This window comes from Bos mutus, chromosome 25 (genome assembly GCF_027580195.1).
Source record: "Bos mutus isolate GX-2022 chromosome 25, NWIPB_WYAK_1.1, whole genome shotgun sequence".
In the NCBI taxonomy this organism is placed as follows: Eukaryota; Metazoa; Chordata; class Mammalia; order Artiodactyla; family Bovidae; genus Bos; species Bos mutus.
In genome coordinates this window covers 31565223-31588494 of record NC_091641.1, presented here as the reverse complement: position 1 = coordinate 31588494, position 23272 = coordinate 31565223, and the positions used below count along the sequence as shown (strand labels likewise).

At 41.3% G+C, this 23272-nt stretch overlaps 1 protein-coding gene across 4 annotated transcripts in view; it reads right to left on the bottom strand.

The window, feature by feature from the left end:
• The window catches only part of ZC3H7A (zinc finger CCCH-type containing 7A), a 38412-nt gene that overhangs the window by 5398 nt on the left and 9742 nt on the right, over positions 1 to 23272 (bottom strand). For 2 of the 4 annotated variants that reach the window (XM_070362866.1, XM_070362867.1), the window contains exons 2-20: positions 21045 to 21146; positions 20234 to 20273; positions 17727 to 17924; positions 16826 to 16984; positions 16509 to 16589; positions 16377 to 16415; positions 15480 to 15513; positions 14585 to 14868; positions 12917 to 13124; positions 11773 to 11837; positions 11040 to 11226; positions 9829 to 9990; positions 6385 to 6581; positions 6011 to 6111; positions 5182 to 5363; positions 4696 to 4772; positions 3635 to 3768; positions 3128 to 3233; positions 491 to 599 (exon numbers count right to left, since the gene is read on the bottom strand). In XM_070362866.1, the coding sequence (XP_070218967.1) occupies positions 491 to 599; positions 3128 to 3233; positions 3635 to 3768; positions 4696 to 4772; positions 5182 to 5363; positions 6011 to 6111; positions 6385 to 6581; positions 9829 to 9990; positions 11040 to 11226; positions 11773 to 11837; positions 12917 to 13124; positions 14585 to 14868; positions 15480 to 15513; positions 16377 to 16415; positions 16509 to 16589; positions 16826 to 16984; positions 17727 to 17924; positions 20234 to 20273; positions 21045 to 21112 (2431 nt within the window). In that variant the 5' untranslated portion in view covers positions 21113 to 21146. Of the gene's footprint in view, positions 1 to 490; positions 600 to 3127; positions 3234 to 3634; positions 3769 to 4695; positions 4773 to 5181; positions 5364 to 6010; positions 6112 to 6384; positions 6582 to 9828; positions 9991 to 11039; positions 11227 to 11772; positions 11838 to 12916; positions 13125 to 14584; positions 14869 to 15479; positions 15514 to 16376; positions 16416 to 16508; positions 16590 to 16825; positions 16985 to 17726; positions 17925 to 20233; positions 20274 to 21044; positions 21147 to 21231; positions 21634 to 21731; positions 21752 to 23272 lie in introns of those variants that run through there. The other 2 variants (XM_070362869.1, XM_070362868.1) reach the window with 2 other exon arrangements.

The window sequence follows — 23272 nt, the reverse complement described above, 5'->3', positions numbered from 1 at the left end:
TGGTAGCAAAACCTTTTCTGGTCGGAAGTGAAAGGTTGCCTGAGGCTTCTTTCCAAGGCTCTCACAGTAAAACTGATGCTTGACCAAGACAAACATTCTCTCCTTGGGCCTTTGCGTCTGGGCCTGTTCTACCCATAAGAGTTCCCAGAAGAAACCTCCAGTTCCAACCTGATGAATTCAGGGGTGACTCTTCAAACAGGAGCAGGTGATCTGACCCGAGCACTCGTGGAAGGAATGAACTTCCCCAGACAGTGACTCAGGGACACGCCTATGATGTCAGAGGATGCTGACCTATGTTTTTGTATCCAAATTTGACCTAAGCAAACATGATTGGTGGTCAGACTCTGCTTCACTGATAAAATGAGATAATGGTTTACAGCACAGACTGCCTTCTGTGTTCCCTGTAAGCTGGCAATTTACAGGGAGGAAAGAGGCTTCCAGGCGAGCTGGATTCCGTGGGTGTCGAGGCCATGCTTAATCATCAACTTACTCCCGTTCTCCTTCATGTAGGTCCACACTTCTCGTTCCTCAGGACTGTGAGCAAAAGAACAGTTTCCAATGTACTGACATTTTTTCCCAGAAGCAATATGATTGCACAGCTGTATAAAAAAAAAAATACATGAATATGCTTTAAGACAGAGTACACTGAGTAAAACTGCCTAATTTTTACGTGTAAGCAAAATAAATATTATTATTCATGCTAATGCTGAATAATACAATTTTTAAATGAGATTAATTTGCTCCTATTCAAATTGACTATAAGCCTCAAAGACATGAGATGATATCAAGCTTTCTGTCTCAAAACTTTTCAAAAGAGCATAAGTATGGAACTGGAATATGGAACATTTTCTTATGAGAAAATGTCAACAGATTCACTTATTCAGAGTATCTGCTTTTAACACAGCAGAGCCCTTTATCTCTGTGGTGCAAGTCTCTGGCCCCCTCAGTATGACATATGCTACTCTCCTCTGCCTGACACCCAAGATACCTCCTTGTCAGCGCTTGGGAAGCAGGAAAGAAACTGCAGACGCCTCCAATAAATGAGGTCAGAGAAAACCTCCGATGTTTTCTTCTCACTGACACTGGCCGCTAATCTCAGCCATCATTCACTATCTCTGCAGTGTCAGAAGACAATTACTCCACTAACCAGGCCATCCAGTCATACAGCATTCAAGTAATACCTCTTGTGGTTATTTGCATTTTTATTTTACAGAGTAAATACAGTGATACTGATAGGAAAAATAAAGTGATAGCAGTCAGCAGAACACAGATTTCCCTAAGACCCGTGACTATTAAGAACGAGGAACACCACTGTCACCTAGAGCTCATTCCTAAGTATTATCAACGTGCTTGTCTTTATGGAGCATGAATCCTGGTACAACTCACTGTTAGCTTGTCTTAGTTTATCCGTGATTCAACAGAGCTGGCTCTATGTATTAGTTTACAAAACAGTAAAGGCTTAGCATTGACTTTCACCAAAAATTAAGAAGCAGTTAACACTAAACACTGCTCCTTTCCTCCTCTGAACCAAAGTCAGGGACCTCCCCCCCCAAAGTCAGGGACCCCCCAACCCCTTTACAATTTTTTTTCAGGAAGTCAATAGTCAACAAAACATTCTTGTGATGGATTTTCTTATCTTCTTTTCCCAGTCAAGCCCCAGGAAGTACTTAGGTATTACTAGGTAGACACTGATCATTGTCTTTCAAAGCTCAGTGATAAGGAGCAGGGAGAAGAGAAGATAAAGGAGAAGGCCGCTCTGTGCTGGGTTTTTACACAACACCATCTCACCATGTTCCCTAGGATGCAATGATTCCCATTTACAGATAAGCAAACTGAGGCTAACTAACTGGCCCTTCGGGCAGACCCTGAAGCCCATCCTCTCCCCGCCTCGCCACACTGCCTACACACATACACACAGGCAGAGTATTATTTCTTCTTTTAGAAAAAGGACCCCTTAGCAATATCTAGAGGGGTAGGGAAACAGAGGAAATGGGTTCCTGTAAACGCAGTGCAGAACACCGCATCTGCAATGAGAGAATAATCAGCGGTTCTAGGCAGCTGCCTCATGAGCTAGAACTGTTCCCAGTCGTCTTTGTTTTGGCAAAATTTTGAGGAGTACATCTATAATCTCCACCATCTACTGAAGCACAAGATAATCACTGGTTCTAATAAGCCTTCCTCCTCTCTTTTTATAGCCCACTAATAAATCACCCGTATCTATGAGGCTGAAACCACAGTGGATAAACACAAACACATCACCTCCTTCAAAGACTGGCCTTGTAACCTGTGTTAAGTTTCACGAACTCCAAGGTGCCCTGGGTGATGGGAAATGGACCCGCCTCTCCCTCAGCTCCTTGGCAGTCTGGAGAAGGAGCATCGCCAGTGGAGACTCTGCAGTGCATCTGCACTGCTGCTCTGGGCAAAGGACTCTCTCCATGTTTTCTCCGCTGGGGCTGAAAGCGCCCCTCACCTGAGCTCAGGTATAACCCCGCCAGACCCTCTCTTGGGAACAAGCAAGTCGGGCCAGTTCCAAGCTTTGCCCAGACGACCGTGTAGGGGACCAGAGGGACCAAGATGAAACGTGCCACCTTGTAAGTCAGTTTGGTGTTCTCAATCTAAGGGCTTTGGGGGAACATGTTGCTCTAACAGGAAGCATTTTTCCCTTGGGTTACTTCAAGAAAATCCTGTAACATTAGGTATCCTTTAGCGAGCATCCATTGCTTCAGTAAAAGAAACAGGCGTGATAAAAAAAAAAAAAAAAACACACCAAAAACTCATCAATAGAGTTAATAATACAGAAAGTCTTGGGTTTGATAGCAAAGCTGAGGAATCAATGAAATTCTCTCCCATTTGCTCACAGTCACCCATCTGGAAAACAAGCTGAGTCTAGACCATCGCTTCTCTCTAGCTCATTTTCTACGTCTCCTAAGTAACTCATTCCAATCAGCCTAAACACTGCGCCAGAGCCACACACACCAAAGGGGAAGGAGAACGAAAGGACCACTTAGATTTAGTAACACGGCGAGCATCATTTAAAGGGCACCAGTTTCCATCTGAATTACTACTACTTTCTAATGATTTGAAATGCCTAATAAAAAAAAAAGTGGCTTAAAAATTACGTATGTACATCAAACTGTAAAGGCATTTGTTTCTTTGTGGGAAGAGGACGGATGTTCATCCACTTCTTACGTTCAATAGACATCACTCTCATCGCACGACGATCTTTGGTCCACCTAAGAAAAATGGAGTTCAGAAAAAACAAAAACACACTGGCAAAGGCATAATATAAAGGGGCAGGTACAAAGTCTGTACCTAAGGGACCAGAGATTTTTTTTTCAACCCTTCTAAAAGAAATGCCTTATGATTCTGTCATTTTACTTCCTGTTGATATTTATAGACAGACATTCCCTATGAATGCTAAACAAGGAAATGGTAAAATACAGGAAAAACACTATTGAATTTTGTTGAATTCTTAGCTACTAAAGCCTAAAAATCTCTTTCCTTTTGGTCTGCAATTACTCCTAAATTGTCTGCTTTCCTCTGCTCTCCTCACAGCCTTAATCTTTTTTCTTATATGTACGATTTTACGCCCCTGAAAAGAAACAGGCACTCTTTGCACACACACACTACTTACGAATGCCTTGCTTTTGCACTGCAATATTTTCTGTTTTTGTCTGGTTCAATGACTTGGCCATTTCTCAGACACTGAGCACATACGAATTTTATCTTCATATTAAGGGATCCAGGCATTATTTGATTGCCAAGTACCTTAAGTAATTAAGAGATCAGTTTTAATTGAACAGAAAACCATTTTCTGAGAACACATTCATTCACCATGCACAACTGTGAGCTATTATTTTTTTTTAATATAACAGCACGCAACTTCTGTTCTTGTCTGGTCTGATGATTTGACCACTATATATACGATCTGATAACTAAATCTCCAGTTCTCTACCCAAATATAAGAGAATATGATGAAAGTAGATTACAGATGCCAAACCTCAATTTAGCAAAGCCAGCTCTGGTGATAATGTTTAGGACTTGTGGGGAGAAAGGAAGAAAGATGGCTGGATAAAGCAGTCTGGCTAAGTGGTAAGCAAAACTACATCGTCTACCTCCCCTACTCCGAGGATCCCCACAGCCCAAGAACCCAACTGTTTTGCCAAATAAACTAAATAAGAAAACTGTATCCTGGAACATCCCTGAGAGTCCAGTAGTCAGGACTCTGCACTTTGTACTGCAGGGGATGTGGATTCAATCTCAGGTTGGGGCACTAAGATCTTACATGCTATGTGGTGTGACCAAAAGATAAAATAATTAGAGAAAATTGTACCCTATATTCTTTTCTTCTTTGGCTATGCAGGATCTTAGTTTCCTGACCAGGGATCAAACCCATGGCCCCTGAAGTGGAATCGCAGAGTCCTAACCACTGGACCACCAGGGAATTCCCTAACCTGTATTCCTGGCAGGTGCTATGAGATGCCTAGTTTTTTGTTTTTTTATCTTAATGATAATCAACTAAAATTCAGAAATTTTTTTTTCACATTTATACAATTTTTTTTCCCATTTAACTCAATAAACTCAAGAGAGTTACTGGATTGTATGGAAGTATAAACTGCATCTGCCAACTACTAACATCCACCAGGCAATTCCAGAAAAGATCCCAAATGCAGAAAGGATAAAGGAAAAACATACCTGAGCTCCAGGTACGTTTGCTTCCAAATTTTGCCAATATCGTTTAGATTCCTGGGCAATATCATCATGTGAGATACCTGAGAAATGCCGAAGACTTTTTTTTTAAGGATCTTAACGCAATACCAGGCCACCTGTCTAGGCACAGTCAGACTCAATTCTTTACCCCCATTTGGCATAATCTGTCACCAAGGAGGAATATCATACTACTCTTTTGAAATGGAATCTTTACAAATACAGCTCTTGGTGCCTTCCGAAGAATCTTTCTTCCTCACGGATCCGTACTGCATACATGAACTTGTATCAGCAATTACTTATACGAGGCTACATTCAAAATAGGCCACTCGAAAGATGAAGTGACTCAGGTTTAAGACTCAGGATAAAATCTACAGTGCTGCCACACCAGACTGATGGAGAAAGGTCTTCGATACCCTTTCGTAAACCCTGACTGCTCTTGAGGGGACTTGTCTCAATCTCGCACAAACCTACCTGTTTCATTTTGCAATATCCAGACTTTCAGTTCTACAAGACTATGTGCGTAAAAGCACTCGTCTTCCCTTAAACAGCCATATCGAACCTCATGTCGACATAAATCAAGCTGACACTGGCCATGGAAAGAACGTATTTTGGAATACTTTACTGTTGTCTCTCGCAAAATGTGGACAAGGCACCTACGAGGAAAATAGAGTGACATTTTACTACTGTTCTACCATAGCTTGTTTTTTTAAAAAATGTATATACACGTGTGTGTGTGTGCTTAATCGCTCAGTCATGTCTGACTCTTTGCGAGTCAATGAATTGTAGCCCGCCAGGCTCTTATCTATGGGATACTCAGGCAAGAATACTAGAGTGGGTTGTCATTCCCTTCTCCAGGAGATCTTCCCAATCCAGGGATCAAACCCACATCTCCTGCATTACAGGTGGATTTTTTACCATCTGAGCTACCAGGAAGCCCATATACATATACAAAATGTAAAATTCTAGACTGAAAATACATTTTAAATCATTATCAGAAAAAAACAAATCACTGTATGCAAGTGTAGGATTAATTGGGGAGAGGAGAGGATAATTATATTAAGCTATATTAAAATACCTAAATCCATGTCATGAGAAGCTATAAATCAGTATTGATTTTCTGTATTAAATATTAATAATTCATTTAAAAATTCTAAGCAAAACCTATTAGCCGTTTAAAAATAGTCACCATCTTTCAAATCAACAAAAGGAGAGGGGAACGCCTGGGAAGATACTACTCTGGTTTTATTGGGATCTAAAAAGAGGATTAATTGTCTAAAAATATTAGAAAATACCAACATACTTATTGTCTTCAAATTCATGCTTTGTAACCGGATGAGAACAAGAAGTAGAATTATCTTTGTTTCTTTTACTTATCATTCTAGGCTTATGATCAAAACATTTCTGAAACAGAGAAGAAGAATTATCGTAAAAATGTATTACAAGATGATAACTTTTGTGTGATGCTGATGACGTTCATACTTACACATTACAAGCATATGTCAATTAACACTCGGCAGATAGGATGTCTTAATGTTATTCTTTTGGATAGTAACAGTGGCTACCATTGCTAAGCAAATGCTTTAGCATACAGCAGGACCAGAGCGAAGCCCTTGATACTACTGGGTCAGAAACCACCACCTGTTTCACAGTCGAAAGAAGACTTGGAGACAGTACCTCACAAAGGAATATAAATTCTCCAAGATGCTCCTGGAACAGTCTGAACACGGTAAAGCTGATCTTTCCATTGCCACCAAAGAAAGCCTCTCTGCTGAACGCCCCCTTCCGCTCCAGCGTCCAGACATCTATCTCCTCCTGGCAATAAGCAAATGTGCAGTGGCCTGAATATCTACATTCCTCCTCAGCGGCAACATCTAGAAAGACAGGAAATTAACAGAGGTGGGATGGATTAAGAGATTGGGATTGGCATGCATATACTAATATGAATAAAACAGGTAATTAATGACAACCGACTGTATAGCACAGGGAATTCTACTCAATGCTCTGTGGTGACCTAAATGGGAGGAAAATCCAAGGAAGAAGGGATGTATGTATACGTGTGGCTGATTCACTTTGCTGTAAAGCAGAAACTAATGCAACATTGTAAAGTAACTATCCTCTGAAAAAGGAAAAAAAAATAATAGATTTTCAAACAAAATTTAAAAAAAAACACTAGGGGGGAGACAGGGAATTAAAAGACATTTAAAACATGGGCCACTGTGTTTTCAAAACCAATGAATATTAAACACACTAAGGGCACTGTTTAAATTTTTGTAACAATTAATGGATAGCTTCAAACCACGGTACACATATTACTATGCAGGAATGGTGTACTGAAAGCATGAAAGTGTTAGTTGCTCAGCTGTGTCTGACTCTGCGACCCTGTAGCCTGCCAGTCTCATGGAATTCTCAGGGCAAGAATACCAGAGTGGGTAGACATCCCCTTCTCCAGGGGATCTTCTTGCCCCAGGATTGAACCTGGGTCTCCCGCATTGCAGGGAGATTCTTTACCATCTGAGCCACCAGGGAAGTTCCAATGGTATTAACTCTTAAAACAAACAAACGAACAAACAAAAAATAGCAGCACAATTCTAAATTACTTTTACTTCAGACAGGGCAAAAAAAGCCCTGATGTTTGCATGTTCACCACTTAAGTTTAAAAAATCATTTCAGTTCAGTCACTCAGTTGTGTCCAACTCCTTGAGACCCCATGGACTGCAGCACGCCAGCCCTCCCTGTCCATCATCAACTCCCCGAGTTTACTCAAACTCATGTCCATTGAGTCAGTGATGCCATCCAACCACCTCATCCTGTGTCATCCCTTTCTCCTGCCTTCAATCTTTCCCAGCATCAGGGTCTTTTCAAATGAATCAGCTCTTCGCATCAGGTGGCCAAAGGATTGGAGTTTCAGCTTCAACATCAGTGCTTCCAATGAATATTCAGGACTGATTTCCTTCAGAATGGACTGGTTGGATCTCCTTGCAGTCCAAGGGACTCTCAAGAGTCTTCTCCAGCACCACAGTTCAAAAGCATCAATTCTTCAGCGCTCAGCTTTCTTTATAGCCCAACTCTCACAACCATACATGATCACTGGAAAAACCATAGCCTTGACTAGATGGACCTCTGTTGGCAAAGTAATGTCTCTTCTTTTGAAAATGCTGTCTAAGTTGGTTATAACTTTTCTCCCAAGGAGTAAATGTCTTTTAATTTCATGGCTGCAATTACCATCTGCAGTGATTTTGGAGCCCCCCAAAATAAAGTCTGACACTGTTTCCAGTGTTTCTCCATGTATTTGGCATGAAGTGATGGGACCAGATGCCATGATCTTTGTTTACTGAATGTTGAGCTTTTTTTTTTTTTTTTTTGAATGTTGAGCTTTAAGCCAACTTTTACACTCTCCTCTTTCACTTTCATCAAGAGGCTCTTTAGTTCTTCTTCACTTTCTGCCATAAGCGTGATATCATCTGCATATCTGAGGTTATTGATATTTCTCCCGGCAATCTTGATTCCAGCTTGTGCTTCTTCCAGTCCAGAGTTTCTCATGATGTACTCTGCATATAAGTTAAATAAGCAGGGTGACAATATACAGCCTTAATGTACTCTTTTTCCTATTTGGAACCAGTCTGTTGTTCCATGTCCAGTTCTAACTGTTGCTTCCTGACCTGCATACAGATTTCTCAAGAGGCAGATCAGATGGTCTGGTATTCCCACCTCTTTCAAAATTTTCCACAGTTTATTGTGATCCACACAGTCAAATGCCAATTGACTACTGGCATAGTCAATAAAGCATAAATAGATGTTTTTCTGGAACTCTCTTGCTTTTTCGATGATCCAACGGATGTTGGCAATTTGATCTCTGGTTCCTCTGCCTTTTCTAAAACCAGCTTGAACACCTGGAAGTTCACGGTGCACGTATTGCTGAAGCCTGGCTTGGAGAATTTTGAGCATGACTTTACTAGCGTGTGAGATGAGTGCAATTGTGCGGTAGTTTGAGCATTCTTTGGCATTGCCTTTCTTTGGGATTGGAATGAAAACTGACCTTTTCCAGTCCTGTGGCCACTGCTGAGTTTTCCAAATTTGCTGGCATATTGAGTGCAGCACTTTCACAGCATCATCTTTCAAGATTTGAAATAGCTCAACTGGAATTCCATCACCTCCACTAGCTTTGTTCATAGTGATGCTTCCTAAGGCCCATTTGACTTCACATTCCAGGATGTCTGGCTCTAGGTGAGTGATCACATCATCGTGATTATCTGGGTCATGAAGATCTTTTTTGTACAGTTCTTCTGTGTATTCTTGCCACCTCTTCTTAATATCTTCTGCTTCTGTTAGGTCCATACCATTTCTGTCCTTTATTGAGCCCATCTTTGCATGCAATGTTCCCTTGGTATCTCTGATTTTCTTGAAGAGATCTCTAGTCTTTCCCATTCTGTCATTTATGGACATTCAAAGCTCATTTCCTGAATATTCATTAGAAGGAATGATGCTGAAGCTGAAGCTCCAATACTTTGGCCACCTAATGTGAAGAACTGACTCACTGGAAAAGACCCTGATGCTGAAAAGGATTGAAGGCAGAAGGAAAAGGGGACAACAGAGGTTGCGATGGTTGGGTGGCATCACCGACTCAGTGGACATGAGTTTGAGCAAATTCCAGGAGTTGGTGATGGGCAGGGAAGCCTAGCGTGCTGTAGGCCATGGGGTAGCAGAGTCAGACATGACTGAGCAACTTAATTGACTGAAAGCTCATTTAGGTGGAGCGGTCTGACAAAATGAAAACACTATGTTTCTCTCAAAAATATATTAAAAGAGTAACATTATCAAAACCTTAGTTCAGTGTTCTGATTCTGTTTAGACTATGTCAGAGAACCCAAAGTTTGAGACAGTTTTCTCTTTAAAACCTGGTAAAATCCCTATTTCAATAAATAACTATAAAACACCCACTAGACAGCAAATTAAAAGCAAAGGTAAAAATAATACAAAAAAATACTAATCTTTCAAACCAAGGAATTTGCTGTTAACTAAACATTTTTAGTAACAGTAATACTAGGACCACTGCAATAAAAGTAGCAAATTGTTTCTCAGCTAGGCCATGTACACCAATTAAGTAATTATAGCACATACCTTTACATATATAATAAGGTCCTTCATAATTTGTTTTTGTCGGTCTTGGACGTATTTTTTTCCATGACTTATCTTCTACATTCTTTATCCTACCAATTAAAATATCTTTCTTACATTTATGGTCTAAATTAGCATGATAAGTGAAATCCATTAGCTTAGGGCCTGAAAAAGATATTAAAAGGATTGTTCACATGCACAAGAAGTATCATTTCATTTTACAGGCACAGTTATAAGCAGATGTGAGAAACTGAATAATGATTATTAAATTCCCATGAAAAAGTCCTTTCATAACCCCCAAGTATAAACAAGCTAGGGAAAGTAATTTTTGTCTTTTGTGCTGTCAGACAAAACACAAAAATCAGAACAAAAACACCAGTGCTCCAAGATATAACCCTTATTTAATTATTAGAGTAAGAATTCTAATGGCTTCTAAAGGTAAAGTGAAAGCGGAAGTCGCTCAGTCGTGTCCGACTCTTTGTGACCCCATGGACTCTACAGTCCATGAATTCTCCAGGCCAGGATACTGGAGTGGGTAGCCTTTCCCTTCTCCAGGGGATCTTCCCAACCCAGGGATCGAATCCAGGTCTCCCACATTGCAGGTGGATTCTTTACCAGCTGAGCCATGAGGGAAGCCCAAGAATACTGGAGTGGGTAGCCTATCCCTTCTCCAGCAGTTCTTCCCAATCCAGGAATCGAACCAGGATCTCCTGCATTGCAGGCGGATTCTTTACCAACTGAGTGAAGGTAAAGCATATGCTTAAATAAACTAAGAAAGAAAATGAATTTGGGCCCCGTTTAGAGTAAACTGTGTTTGTATCACTTGACTTAGGGGTAAAGATATGAAATAACCCAACAAAAAGTACTCTAATTTTCACAAACACTGTATCACATGCTGGTCTTAAAATGCTTTTTTTCTAATTCTCACTCTATTTGAAAATGTTCACATTCTTAAACATATACTTAAAATACAAAGAATTTTCAAAATCAGGTCAATATTCTATTCCAAATGATTCTATACATAAAATTATATCAAAGAAGAACCGAGACTTATCCTATTAGACTCTAAAGGCTCCTCCTAATCAATAATTGCTGCTTCTTTAGAAAGAACTCAAATAAAGATGCAAGAGTCACAATAGTTGGTGTTTCCACTTAGATTTACAAATTCCTAAGAACTCGCAGGTTATTGACAAGCTCCTTGCTTTGGTCCTGACCTGATTTTACGAAACAGATCTGGCAAGCTTGTCTCAGTTCATGGGTTCCTTCAAGGGGATGTCTTGGGGTCACTGAAGAAGTGGGTTTAGTTACTGCACTTCCAAAAAAGTTTCCAAAGTCATTCCGAGGGTGACTTGAAATTCCCAAGAAACTCTCAGAAGCAAACAGACTGCCTGGTCCATTCATCTGCAAGAAGCATAAGAAAACAAAAAACAAAAAAACAAAAAACAGCCAACAAATATTGCACTATCACTAAAGAAGAAAACAAACGCATCTGAAAAATGAGACATTCTGCACAGACTAGACAGAGGACTATCCTGTCCTTACTACGTTTCTATTTGAAAACCATTGCCTTCTACATTTTTCTGTCTTTGGGGTCTCTAGGCCCCTCCCCCACATTTTGGGATGCTCCATGAGTTGTTATAAGCGATGGGTAATTGTTCTGCTTCATCAGCCAACAGGGTTTTCATGCCCTGATCTTGCATTTCTTCGTCATTCACACTGTGCTAAAGCCTCTTACACTGTTGATTAATTTGCCATGACAGATCCAGCCTTAAACCCAGAGCACTTATTACTGGATGTTCCAGAAGAGTCTTATTTTAGCACTCTTTCCCACAGCACACACAAAATTCCAGGGAGCTGGTACCGTTCATTCAAATAACTCAGTTACTTAAGTAAAAGACCTATTTGCAATTTAAGCGACGAAGTTACAAAAGAGGAAGTGGCACTTACAAGTAAAAGGGAAGAATTACTGTTGTTAAGCGCTGTTCCCTCTCTAGAAGTTGAGGTGGACAGATCTAAAATAATAAAAAAACTTCAACAGACCTTTTCATTCTAATCATGTAATAAGAACATCAGGGCTTAGCAGCTCACTATGGCTTCCCACCTTATTTCCCCTCCCAGTTCCAAGAAGTTTTCTTGTTCATTATTGACATCCAAAGAGGGCTATGGAGTCTCTCCTCTCCTCCAGAAACCAAGGACATAAATAATCCTTAGACAAACAAATTTCAATAAAAAGCAATTTTCAGAAACATGAGCTAAGGCAGGGCCTATCAAATGGGAATGTTAAAAAGACTAAGAAGATAATTCATATTAAAAATGGGAAAGGATTCTCTCCTTTTGAAAGTATGAAGCAGAAACTCATCAAAACATTAAAGAGAATCAGTCGGGTTCAATTTCTTTCTTTTTCTTAGTCTACCACTCAATTACTTTCTCTCTGCCCTCTGTTTTCCACAAATTTTCATTTGTTCAGTTGCCAATCTTTAAATCAATTATTTTGATGTTGATTTGTTTAACTGTAATGATGACTGACAAAAATATGAAGATTTTTCTTGTGGCTACTTAAAGGATACATTAAGCCTAGGATTACAAAAACAGGAGTCAGGCCCAAACCTCAGCAATCCCTTGCCAAAGTAAGGCACTATAGTTTGCTATGGATGAAGCCAAAAATACATGGTTCTATTATCATTCGAAACACTGATTTTAAATTAGTCTTAACTAAGTATTGCCTAGTTCACAATTTAAAAGGATAACCTGTCTTTAAGACCCTTTAAGAGGGGGTTATCCCTTTTCTAGAGAAAACATTAAAAGTCATTTCATGCCCCCCCAAACAACAGACACCCACCTTAACAAGTTATCTTATTAAAACAAACAGTACCACATGCACTCCTACTCTCAGGCCTCTGCTTCTTGACCTCCACAACGGCACAGGTAAGTCCACGTGAGTTTAAAACAGGAAGCTTCAGGTTTTAGAGCTACAGTGTGTTTTCAACTACAATGAAAATAACTCAAGTACCAACTACCTAGTGTTAGTTAAACAGACTGTCTTTTTTAGAAAATGAACTGTAACCGTTTACATAAGCAGCTCGAGTCTTACCTCGTTTGGATTCACTCATGGAAAATGAATTTAAAGAAGAACAGAAATCTTCTAAGGACGAAGTCAAAGGCGGATACAGCTCCGAGAAGGAGGGCGCGGGCGCATACCTCGCCCCGATGGGCAAGGCGCCCAAAAGAGACGCCGCAGAGAAGGGGACGCTCGGGCCAATGCTGGCAGTTGGGAGGGGGCCTCTGACTAAGGCTGACGGCTGGGGAGGAAACAAGACCGGATTTAAGTCCATGAAACTCTGTCCCAAGCTAGCCAAACTGCTTTTAATACCAGCACATAAGAACGAATTAGTCCACTGGGTGATTTTGTTAGGTAACAAAGTTGAAGTCATAACCAAGATGGCAGAATCCAAGCGACAGAGCTGACTTCTTCTCCAGCCCCACTTTTTAAAAAGTCTGGAGATGTGACTTCTAATATCACTGTGACCCAAATGAGAAGTCCCTGCTTCATTTTCCAAGCTTCCTAGGATTGCTAACATTTCCTGCTCTGAGCCAACCAGAAGGTTTCCTCAAAGAGGAACCACGAGGGCAAGTATGGGGCCAGGGCGGAAGGAAGGGTGGTCGAGAGAAGGGAGCTAGAGCAGCCTGGAGAACTGGCGACCATCTTTTTGGAGATGTCAGTGTACAGCCTCATGAGAACAAATGGAACGATGCCTTGCCCCTCCCCGACATAGTGACAATTTTTCGAGAGCCTCCTATATCAATTAAAATACCTTCCACTATTTTAATATACTTCACGGCAGGAGTCAGTGAACTTTTCTATAAAGGGCGGGATATACCGTCCATTTAATCCTCCTAACCCTCTGAGGTGCACCCTACAAGGACTGTCACCATACAGATGAGGAAACCGAAGGACTGAGAGGTGAAATAACCTGCCTCAGATCAAAGTGGAAGGAACCAACTCCCCCCACCCACACCCCCCATCGTCTGTCTGCCTTTTACACCTTCTCTTTGTCAGCTCCACACGGACATCACTGGTTTTACTCTCCCTGGAAACCAGCTCTGAGTTTCCCTCTCCACGCCATCATTCTAGTATCACTGCTGCCACTATCTTAATATACTTCACAGCAGGAGTCAGTGAACTTTTCTATAAAGGGCTGGATATTAACACAGCCCTATTAACATTGTAGGCTTTGTGGATTACACGGTCTCTGGTGCAACTACTCTACTCTGTTACTGCAGTGTCATGAGATATTTTCATGTATCTTAAAACATTATTCTTCTTTTCCCTTTCTTCCAGCCATGTAAAAATCTCAAAACCAGTCTTAGTGTTCGGGCCAGACAAAAGAGGCAGCGGGCCAGATCTGGCCTGTGGACCCGAGTTTGCTTTATGGTTATGTAGCTATAGGAGAATCATCCTTAAGGAATGAGAAATCCTTAATCCATCGACTCATTTTGCCTTACATACCAAATGTCTATTTTTTGCCAGGGAGTTAAATTTCCCTTTCCCATAACACGTGATTCCTAGCATGTTCTGTTTTTTTAATTTAAAAAATGACAAAATTAGCCAGTTACCACTGTAAAAGGACAAAAGTAATTTTCAAGAAACCCTAAGTTTAGCCTACAGTCAATACTGAAAATACCTAGCAGGTTATATCACAATTTTTAAAAAAAGGGGGGAAAAAAAAGCCAGGTTTTAAGGAGTCAGACTGAAATTTACCATGACGGTTTCATTGGCTTCAGGCGCAGAATCCAGGAGATCGTCTATTTCATCTCCGAGGACCATGTCTCCATCATCTAAAAACACCTCCGGTGTGCCGAAGGGCATCTTCCCCCCATTTGCCAACACCGTCGATGGTAGAGAACTCTCTTCCACTTGCAGTGGCAAAACAGAAGTTAAGGGCATAATAGAAATTGAAGCCAGCTCATTTCCAACTTGGTGAGAAAAACTGGATGCGGGTATAGAAACGACAGACAGTGCTTCTTGCCTCGGAGTTAATAAATCTGTAACATGAATGGACATATGCTCACTTATTTTCAGTATATTTACGTAATACTAGTGTTAATAGCCAGTAACAGAGAAAATGAAGAGCAAGGTGAAAATATGAAAGCAATTATAAACAGAGAGACACAACAGTGAAAGCAATTCAAATAAAAGAGTAAAAGCAATTCTAAAAAAAAAGAGTTTGTTTTGCCCAGGAACAGATATATTCACTTGTGAAAACGCTTCCTCCTTTCTCAAAATGCCTGGGCTCCTTTTGGGTGGGGCTACTAGAGGGTGGTGACGCCACGGTGGACACCGAACAACTGCTCACCGACAGTCAGCACCATCAGTCACTACTGACACAGCCAGAGGCACAGAGGTGGTTTCGGAAATTGCTCTTGTTTTAATACTAATGACCCAGCAATCCTAACTGACAACACTATAATGTACATAACATCTGAGGCTGGCACTTTTTTTTTTGGTGCGTAGTGAGGCATGCGGGATCTTAGTTCCCTGGCCAGGGTCAAACCTGCACTCTCTGCATTGGAAGCGTGCAGTTTTAACCACTGGACCACCAGGGAAGTCCCCAAGGCTGGCACTTCAGATTAAGAGGGCGTGTGTGAAAACATACCTGGTTCGATATCCTCCACAGAACAGTTCAAAGCCTAGAAATTGAACCAAATAATAGATCAGAGTATTTTCAGGATTCTAGACTAGAAAGCAAGCTATAAAACTCACTCTAAGAAAGCAATGCCGATTCTCACATCTAACCTCCTTCCAATTAAGACAGAGACAAACAGAACGTATAAACCTTTGCAATGGCCAGTCCAGTGCATGCCCAGTCACGTCTGACTCTTTGTGACCCATGGACTGTAGCCAACCAGGCTCCTCTGCCCATGGAATTTCCCAGGCAAGAATACCAGAGTAGGGTTCCATTTCCTTTTCAGGATCTTCCTGACCCAGGGATTGAGCCTGCATCTCTTGCATCTCCTGCATTGGCAGGCCACCTGGCTGGGAAGCCCAACCTTTGTAATACGTAGGATTAAACAGTGTAGGCCTCTTGCCACTCATTTCGTGTGGCTTAGTATTTCTCCAAGGATATTCAGGAGCCTTCCAGTTCCAGAGGGACCCAGTGTAGCCACTCCACCCTCCCCAACTCACAGCGACCTCCTAACAGCTCTAAGAAGACTTATCTTTAAAAAAGATAAATCTTGTTAGTTGTGTTTAACCCAATGACTTCTAAAATTAGTATGTGGCCGCAACCCACTTTTTCTAACAACACCTAACTTCTATGAACATCCTGTAAAATGCTCCATGGGCTTTCAGGAAATACTGATTGAGAGTAAAAGATATGACTGGAGATGTTTGTTTTCTTTTCATAGGGCAGGAAGCTCTGGCCACTTAGGTGTATAAGGAATAAAAAGGTCTCAAAAATAAACAAAACCCAAAAATATTAAAAGCAGAACTGCTAATACTTCTATCTTTTCTTTTTTCAAAATTATGATTCTTATAAGAGTAATAACCTTACCTTTGTAGCCCCATCCCCAGGAACTGATTTTAGTGAGAGCTGAAAGAAAATTAAGATGCTAATTTAAAACCAGAACTGACTCCAAGTTACAAAACAAAATGAAAATACCTTATGGCGAGAACTCTAGCTTACCTCGGCTCTAACATATGCTTTTCTTATTTTAAATCCCAATTTCTGAGCTAGTTCTTGAGTTAGTTTTATTACATGTTCATCCTGAAAAAAGTCAGAATATACGATTAACGGAGGGTTATATTTACTAACCGTAGAGGTGAAGGGACAAAACAGGTCTAATTTATCCTTGTCAAGACACTTGCTTTATGGGCAATTATTCCCAGCTGCAGCAGGTGGACGGCTGGCTGGAAAACATAACTTTTTGATGCCATTCGTCTACATAGAAGCAATAAAATGGCTAGAATGTAAACAAATGAATTAGAACATAAATACCATACCTGAGGCACTGCCAAGGAGCACTTTGCTACAGCATCATAAGCCTCTCTGAATCTTCCTAAATCACTTAGAGCCTTGGATTTCCGATACAGAGCTTTGTAGTTACTGGCATTTAAACTGAGGACTGTATCACAGTCTTCTAAAACTTTATCATGGAAACCCTGGTGAGTGAGACCAAATAAAGTTAGCAATCAATTCATGTCTTGCAATGATGCAAACACAAACAAATTCAGATTCTCCTCTCAAATGGATTGGTAATGGTTTTTATTTGTCTTTTAAAAATTATTTTCATTATGAAATTTCAAATACAGAAAAGTAGAAAGAATATCATGGCTACCTATGTACCCACCACCCAGACCTTTGGCCATACAAGACCCCAGATCTTCAAGAAAGAAAGCTGTCCAGGTATAGCTGAGGTCCTAAGTGTGAATGTCTATATGAAAACTTTAACAACATCAAAATACTACTTTTTAAGTTTAGATAAGTGAAGAGGTTAATTCTTTTGAAGGCTCACTACTCTTTTTTTTAATTAAAAATAACAATAACTCCTAAGAGAAACATAAGGAGCAAACTGTCAGTTGAGATACCTGATACCCCCATCTGTGAATACCTGTATCTTCCCAGGCTGACTTTTTTTTTTTTTGTAAGAGCAGATTACCCCTGCCCCCCCAAAGTCATACTCAAAAGGGTATCTCCAAGGACCAGTATCTAAAAAACAAATTATTTTAAAAAATTCCTAAGTATTTGGCCAAAACTGATTTTTCAAAGCTTGAAGCCTCTCTAAAGCAGCTAATACATCTTCCCTATAAATTGAAATTAGAAAGCTGACTTTTGCTAATGTACTATGTTATTGAAAAATCTTTTTTTCTCTCCAGAAACACTGCTTTACAAGTCACAACTCACCATATTGGAATAGCAAGCAATACGATTTATATATAGTTTTTCAATGATTTCTTTAGGGATTAAAATTTCTTCAGACTTTGCATAATCAGCTATACTCAAAGCTTCTGAATACTGACTTATAGAGTGGTTCCAATCACGTTCGCGATAAACATCATTTCCTTCATTAAAAAGATTTCTCACAAGAGCATGTAAATATACCTTTAAAAAAAATAAAAAGAATGTTACCCCTTGAAACTTTTTAAGGAACAAGTCAGAGTGCAAGCAAATTTTAATTTCTGTATCTAAAACTTCAGAGGAAATAATTTGACAGAGCAATAAGCACTATTGTAAGAAATTATGAAATCTAGGCCAGGTCACTACTATCTCAGCTAGAGTTTCCTCCTGCTTGCTTTTCCCAAGAAAAAAATCAATTAAGAAAAGTGCTGCAAAAGCAGCCTGTCAATATTTGTTGACATCGCCAACTCTGTGCCGAGGACAAATTCCTACAAGTGGAATGAGCATTTTAAGGCTTCTAACTGGTATTTATTGTTGTTTTCCAAAAAAGGCAGTAACGATGAATGTGTATAGTGGCTTGCTTGAGAGCACCCCTGCCAACACGTGTACACACGTGCATGAGCATGCACACATAAAATCTACCAATTTCTAGGGGGAAAACGGTAACCTTTACTTATTTGCATATCTGATTACCAGCAAGGTTGAACTTCTTCACATTTTAATGGACCATTTGTATTTCTTCTTTTGTAAATGTTCAGGTGGCTTACTGATTTAGGGGGTTCAGTTCAGTTCAGTCGCTCAGTCGTGTCCGACTCTTTGCAACCCCACGGACTGCAGCGCACCAGGCCTCCCTGTCCATCACCAATACTCCCAGAGCTGGCTCAAACTCATGTCCGTCAAACCGGTGATGCCATCCACCCATCTCATCCTCTGTCATCCCCTTCTCCTGCATTCAATCTTTCCCAGCATCAGGGTCTTTTCCAATGAGCCAGTTCTTCGCATCAGGTGGCCAAAGTATTGGAGTTTCAGCTTCAGCATCAGTCCTTCCAATGAATATTCAGGACTGATTTCCTTTAGGACTGACTGGTTTGATCTCCTTACAGTCCAGGGGACTCTCAAGAGTCTTCTCCAACACCACAGTTCAAAAGCATCAATTCTTCAGTGCTCAGCTTTCTTTAAGGTCCAACTCTCACATCCATACGAGACCACTGGAAAAACCATAGCTTTGACTAGACGGACCTGTGTTAGCAAAGTAATGTTTCTGCTTTTTAATATACTGTCTAGGTTGGTCATAGTTTTTCTTCCAGGGGATGTCAAATCTTTTTTTTTATTGCTTTTAGTACACATATTCTTTTGGTAGGGGCAAATGTTCTTTGAGTTTCCTTCAGGATTACTATCATTGCTTTAAGATTTTTAAAAGTCCCTTTCCGGGACTTCCCTGGTGGCCCAGGGGTTAAGAAACTGCCTTCCAATGAAGGGGACACCAGTTCGATCCCTGGTCATGGAACTAGATCCCACATGCCTCGGAGCAACTAAGCTTGTGCACCTTAACTAGAGAGTCTGTGCACCAGAATGAAGACCCAGTGCAGCCCCCAAAATAAATTAAATAAATAAGTAATGCTTTCCTATCAACGGGGCAGATAAACATGCAGCTCTTCATCTCGTTTCATGAATTCACGTCTAAGCTGATGAAAGTGACAAAGGAAACTGTCCAGATCGATCTTTAATGACTGAGGTGACTTGAGAGACAGGCTGGTTCCCCTCTCTGGGCCCCGAGTGCCCATCTGTAAAATCAAAGGACTGCTCCACATGATTGCTAGCTCTCATACTTTACAGTTCTACATCTGTTTGGAGAAAAGGAAGGAAGAGACTGAAATGAACAGAGAGGGAGGGAGGCAGAGAGAAAGGAGCGACGTTCAGAAACACCAAAACCCGCAGAGACACAAAGCCAAGGGGAACTAATGGTCTGCAGAGATGAGCATCTTTAGTTCCAGGCCTAGTCAACTGGGCTTTCTCTCTAACTCAATTCATCTCCAGCTCTTTCATTTGATTACCCAGCCACCCTTTTACTGTGACAATTTCTCTGCTAAAGAAAAACCAGAAGATACTCTGTCCCTCTCATTCATAATCTGTCCCTCTCATTCTTCCTGAAATGAAAGGCTAAAAGTAATTGTCAAGGGACTCAAAAGAAATTACTTCAAAACTACATTAACAGAGGAAAGAAAATACACAACTGTCCAAGTATGCCAGAAAAAACTAACCTTATCTTATATACACGAGTTGACAAACTTTTCCTGTAAATACCCAGACAGTAAGGATTTGAGGCTTTGTGAGCCATACAGTCTCTCTCAACCATGTCATGAAAGCAGCCAGATAACACACCAGCAAATGAGCATGGCTGTGTTCCAATAAAACTTTATTTACAAAAACAGACAGAGGGCTGCATTGGGGTTTGCCAAGCCAGGCTACATGTGACCGTTCACAAGCTACTTTCAAACAGATTTTTTCCTTACCGCATATTGTTCCTGTGTTCCTGGATACGACAGCGGTGACCTAAGAAGAAGAAACCAGTTAATTTTGATGATCAGGTCCCTGTCAGGATTTGTTCATCCAGAAGTGACCCTAAAACTGGGCTTCTCATTAGCTCATCACTGGTTCAAAGTACATTTGAAAGACCTACTTGTCCTCTATGACCTTGATTCACATATAACTGTAGTCGCAAAAAAAAATCTAAAACTATTCTTTTGTATCTTCTTTAGGGTAACATTTACCTTTCAAATCTACTTCTACTAACAGAGGGCCTAATTCTTCAAATGCCGAAAAAGTTTTAAAATAGTACAGAACCACTAGTTCTACTTGTTCCAATTCACTGCAGACAGAGGGAAAGAATATCCCCTTCCCAGGAGGGACAAAGAAGTCTTTCTGCCTGGACACGGCCACCCGGGCTGTGGTCCTGTCACTTCGTGCGTCACGAAGGCCAGTTGGAGACCGGGCTTCTCAACAGAAGGAGTGTGACCACAAAAGCCCTGGGTGCTGACCGATGTTGACTTTCCCTCATCAGAGTGAAACTAGGTTCAAATTCCTCCGTCAAACATTCTGGGAGATAAGTCAGGATTTTAACCCTGAAATATCGGTGATGGCAAGATCCACCTTGGAACACAAAGGGACTGATGTTCCAGGAACAGAAGGCATTGCTGGGACAAAAATATCCGATTTCTAACCCAAGTGAATAGGACTAAAAGTATCCCATCCCCTCCTAAATGCAGAGCCACAGCAAAACGGAACTGTATGTGGCGAGGACACAGGCGTGCAGGGAGCCCTTACTGTATAAACTGTAGTCCTTCCTTAATGTTCTGCTGCCTTTTTCTTCTCTCCTCGGACACACTGGACATGTTATCCCACACATCCACTTTCTAAAGGAGAAACCTGGAAAGAAACAGGCAACAAGTTACACAAGGCACGGGGCTCCTGGACCCCAATTAAAACACTCAGGATCGAGGTCATGCCGCACAATTAACTGTGGACGCATCCATCTCCTCTGGCTTGACTAGGGTCTTTGAGGCTGAGGACACCATCTGAGCTGGGCCCGTGGTCCCCACTGTCTCGTGCGCCTCGAGCAGAGGGTGTCCACATTCTGCCTGCTCCACGTTGAACAGCCGGGCAGATTCGGCAGGCCCCTTCTAAACAATCCTCATGCACAAGTCACCTCTCTCTCCCCCTCTCATCTACCCTCCTTCAACTGCGGGTTTTGTTTCTGGCCTGTCTCCACGCACGCGGAAGCAGCTATGAGAACAGTCCTGGCCTTGTTTTGCTTCTGGAAACCTTCCAGGAGCAAAAAGGTTTCATATCCGCTTGCCTCTGAGGGATTTTGACTTCCTTATGAGCAGAGTCTAAGCCTGATCCATACTCTGTTACACAGACTTTTGAAACAATCCTTGTTGATATAACTGATAGAATGAGGATCTAAGAGAAGTTACTTTAATTGGAATTTTCTAGACGGTAAGGGTTTACCTTAAATGTAACTCAGGTTGATGTCAACACCGGGGGTATTTACCCTGACTGGCCATTGTTCATGAAGTATTTTCCAGAAAGCTACAGGAGACCCACAGAGAAGAGAAATGGGATAAAACATCACCTCTCAGCATCCTAAACCAGGGTCACTCAATCTCAGCCATTCGGGGACAAACCCAGACAGCATATTAAAAAGCAGAGACATCACTTTGCCTACAAAGACATACACTTTGCTATGATTTTCTAGTACTCATGTATAGATGTGAGGGTTGGACCATAAAGAAAGCTGAGCACCGAAGAATTGATGCTTTTGAACTGCGGTGTTGGAGAAGACTCTTGCGAGTCCTTTGGACTGCAAGGAGATCAAACCAGTCAATCCTAAAAGAAATCAACCCTGAATATTCACTGGAAGGACTGATGCTGACGCTGAAGCTCCAATACTCTGGTTGGATGTGAAGAGCTGACTCGTTGGGAAAGACCCTGATGCTGGGAAAGACTGAAGGCAAAAGGAGAAGGGGACGAAAGAGGATGAGACGGTTAGATGGCATCACCAACTCAATGGACATGAATTTGAGCAAACTCTGGGAGATAGTGAAGGACAGGGAAGCCTGGCGTGCTGCAGTCCACAGGGTCGCAAAGAGTGAGTGAATAACAACAACAAACTCTCTTAGCATGGAGAGCTGTCCTGTGTGCCGTGGGATGCTAGCAGCTTCCTGACCTCTGCCCACTAAGTGCCAGCAGCATGACTCCCCTCAGATGTGACAAACCAGTATCTCCAGATATTGTTAAACGCTCCCTGGTGGGGTGGAGAGGGGTTGGGGGGTCCACACAGTCACCCTTGGACGAGGACTCCTGAGAGTTAATTCTAAGAGGACATCGTGTCACGCAAACTATGGATCTACACCCATGTTTCAAGTATACATAACTGAATTGTTTTAGTTTCATTACTGCTTACCATGTGTTATGCAAGTTTTTCAAAGTGTAGAGTGGGATGGAGGCTGGAGTGCCCTGAAACCTGGGAACTGGTGCTAAGGCTTTTTCCTTTTCTTCCCCCTTTCAGTTTTATTGAGATACCACTAAATATAGCACTGTGTAAGGTTAAGGTGTAGAACACAATGATCTGACATAAAAACCTCATGAAATGATTACCGTAACAGGCTTAGTGAACATCCATCACTTCACATAAACACAAAATTAAAAGAATATAAAAATATTTTTTTTTCCTTGTGATGAGAACTTTTACTGTACATTCTCAACAACTTTCATGCTTCCCTGGTAGCTTAGCAGTAAAGAATCCGCCTGCAATGCCAGAGACATGGGTGCGATCCCTGGGTAGGGAAGATCCCCTGGAGAAGGAAATGGCAACCCACTTCAGTATCCTTGCCTGGGAAATGCCATGGACAGAGGAGCCTGGCGGGCTACAGTCCATGGGGTCACGAAGAGTCAGACACGGCTGAGGCAACTGAGCACGAGCCACAGACGAGATAGCTCCAGATGGATTTACAGAAGCAACAGCAGTGAGAGAAACCTGGGGGCTGGGA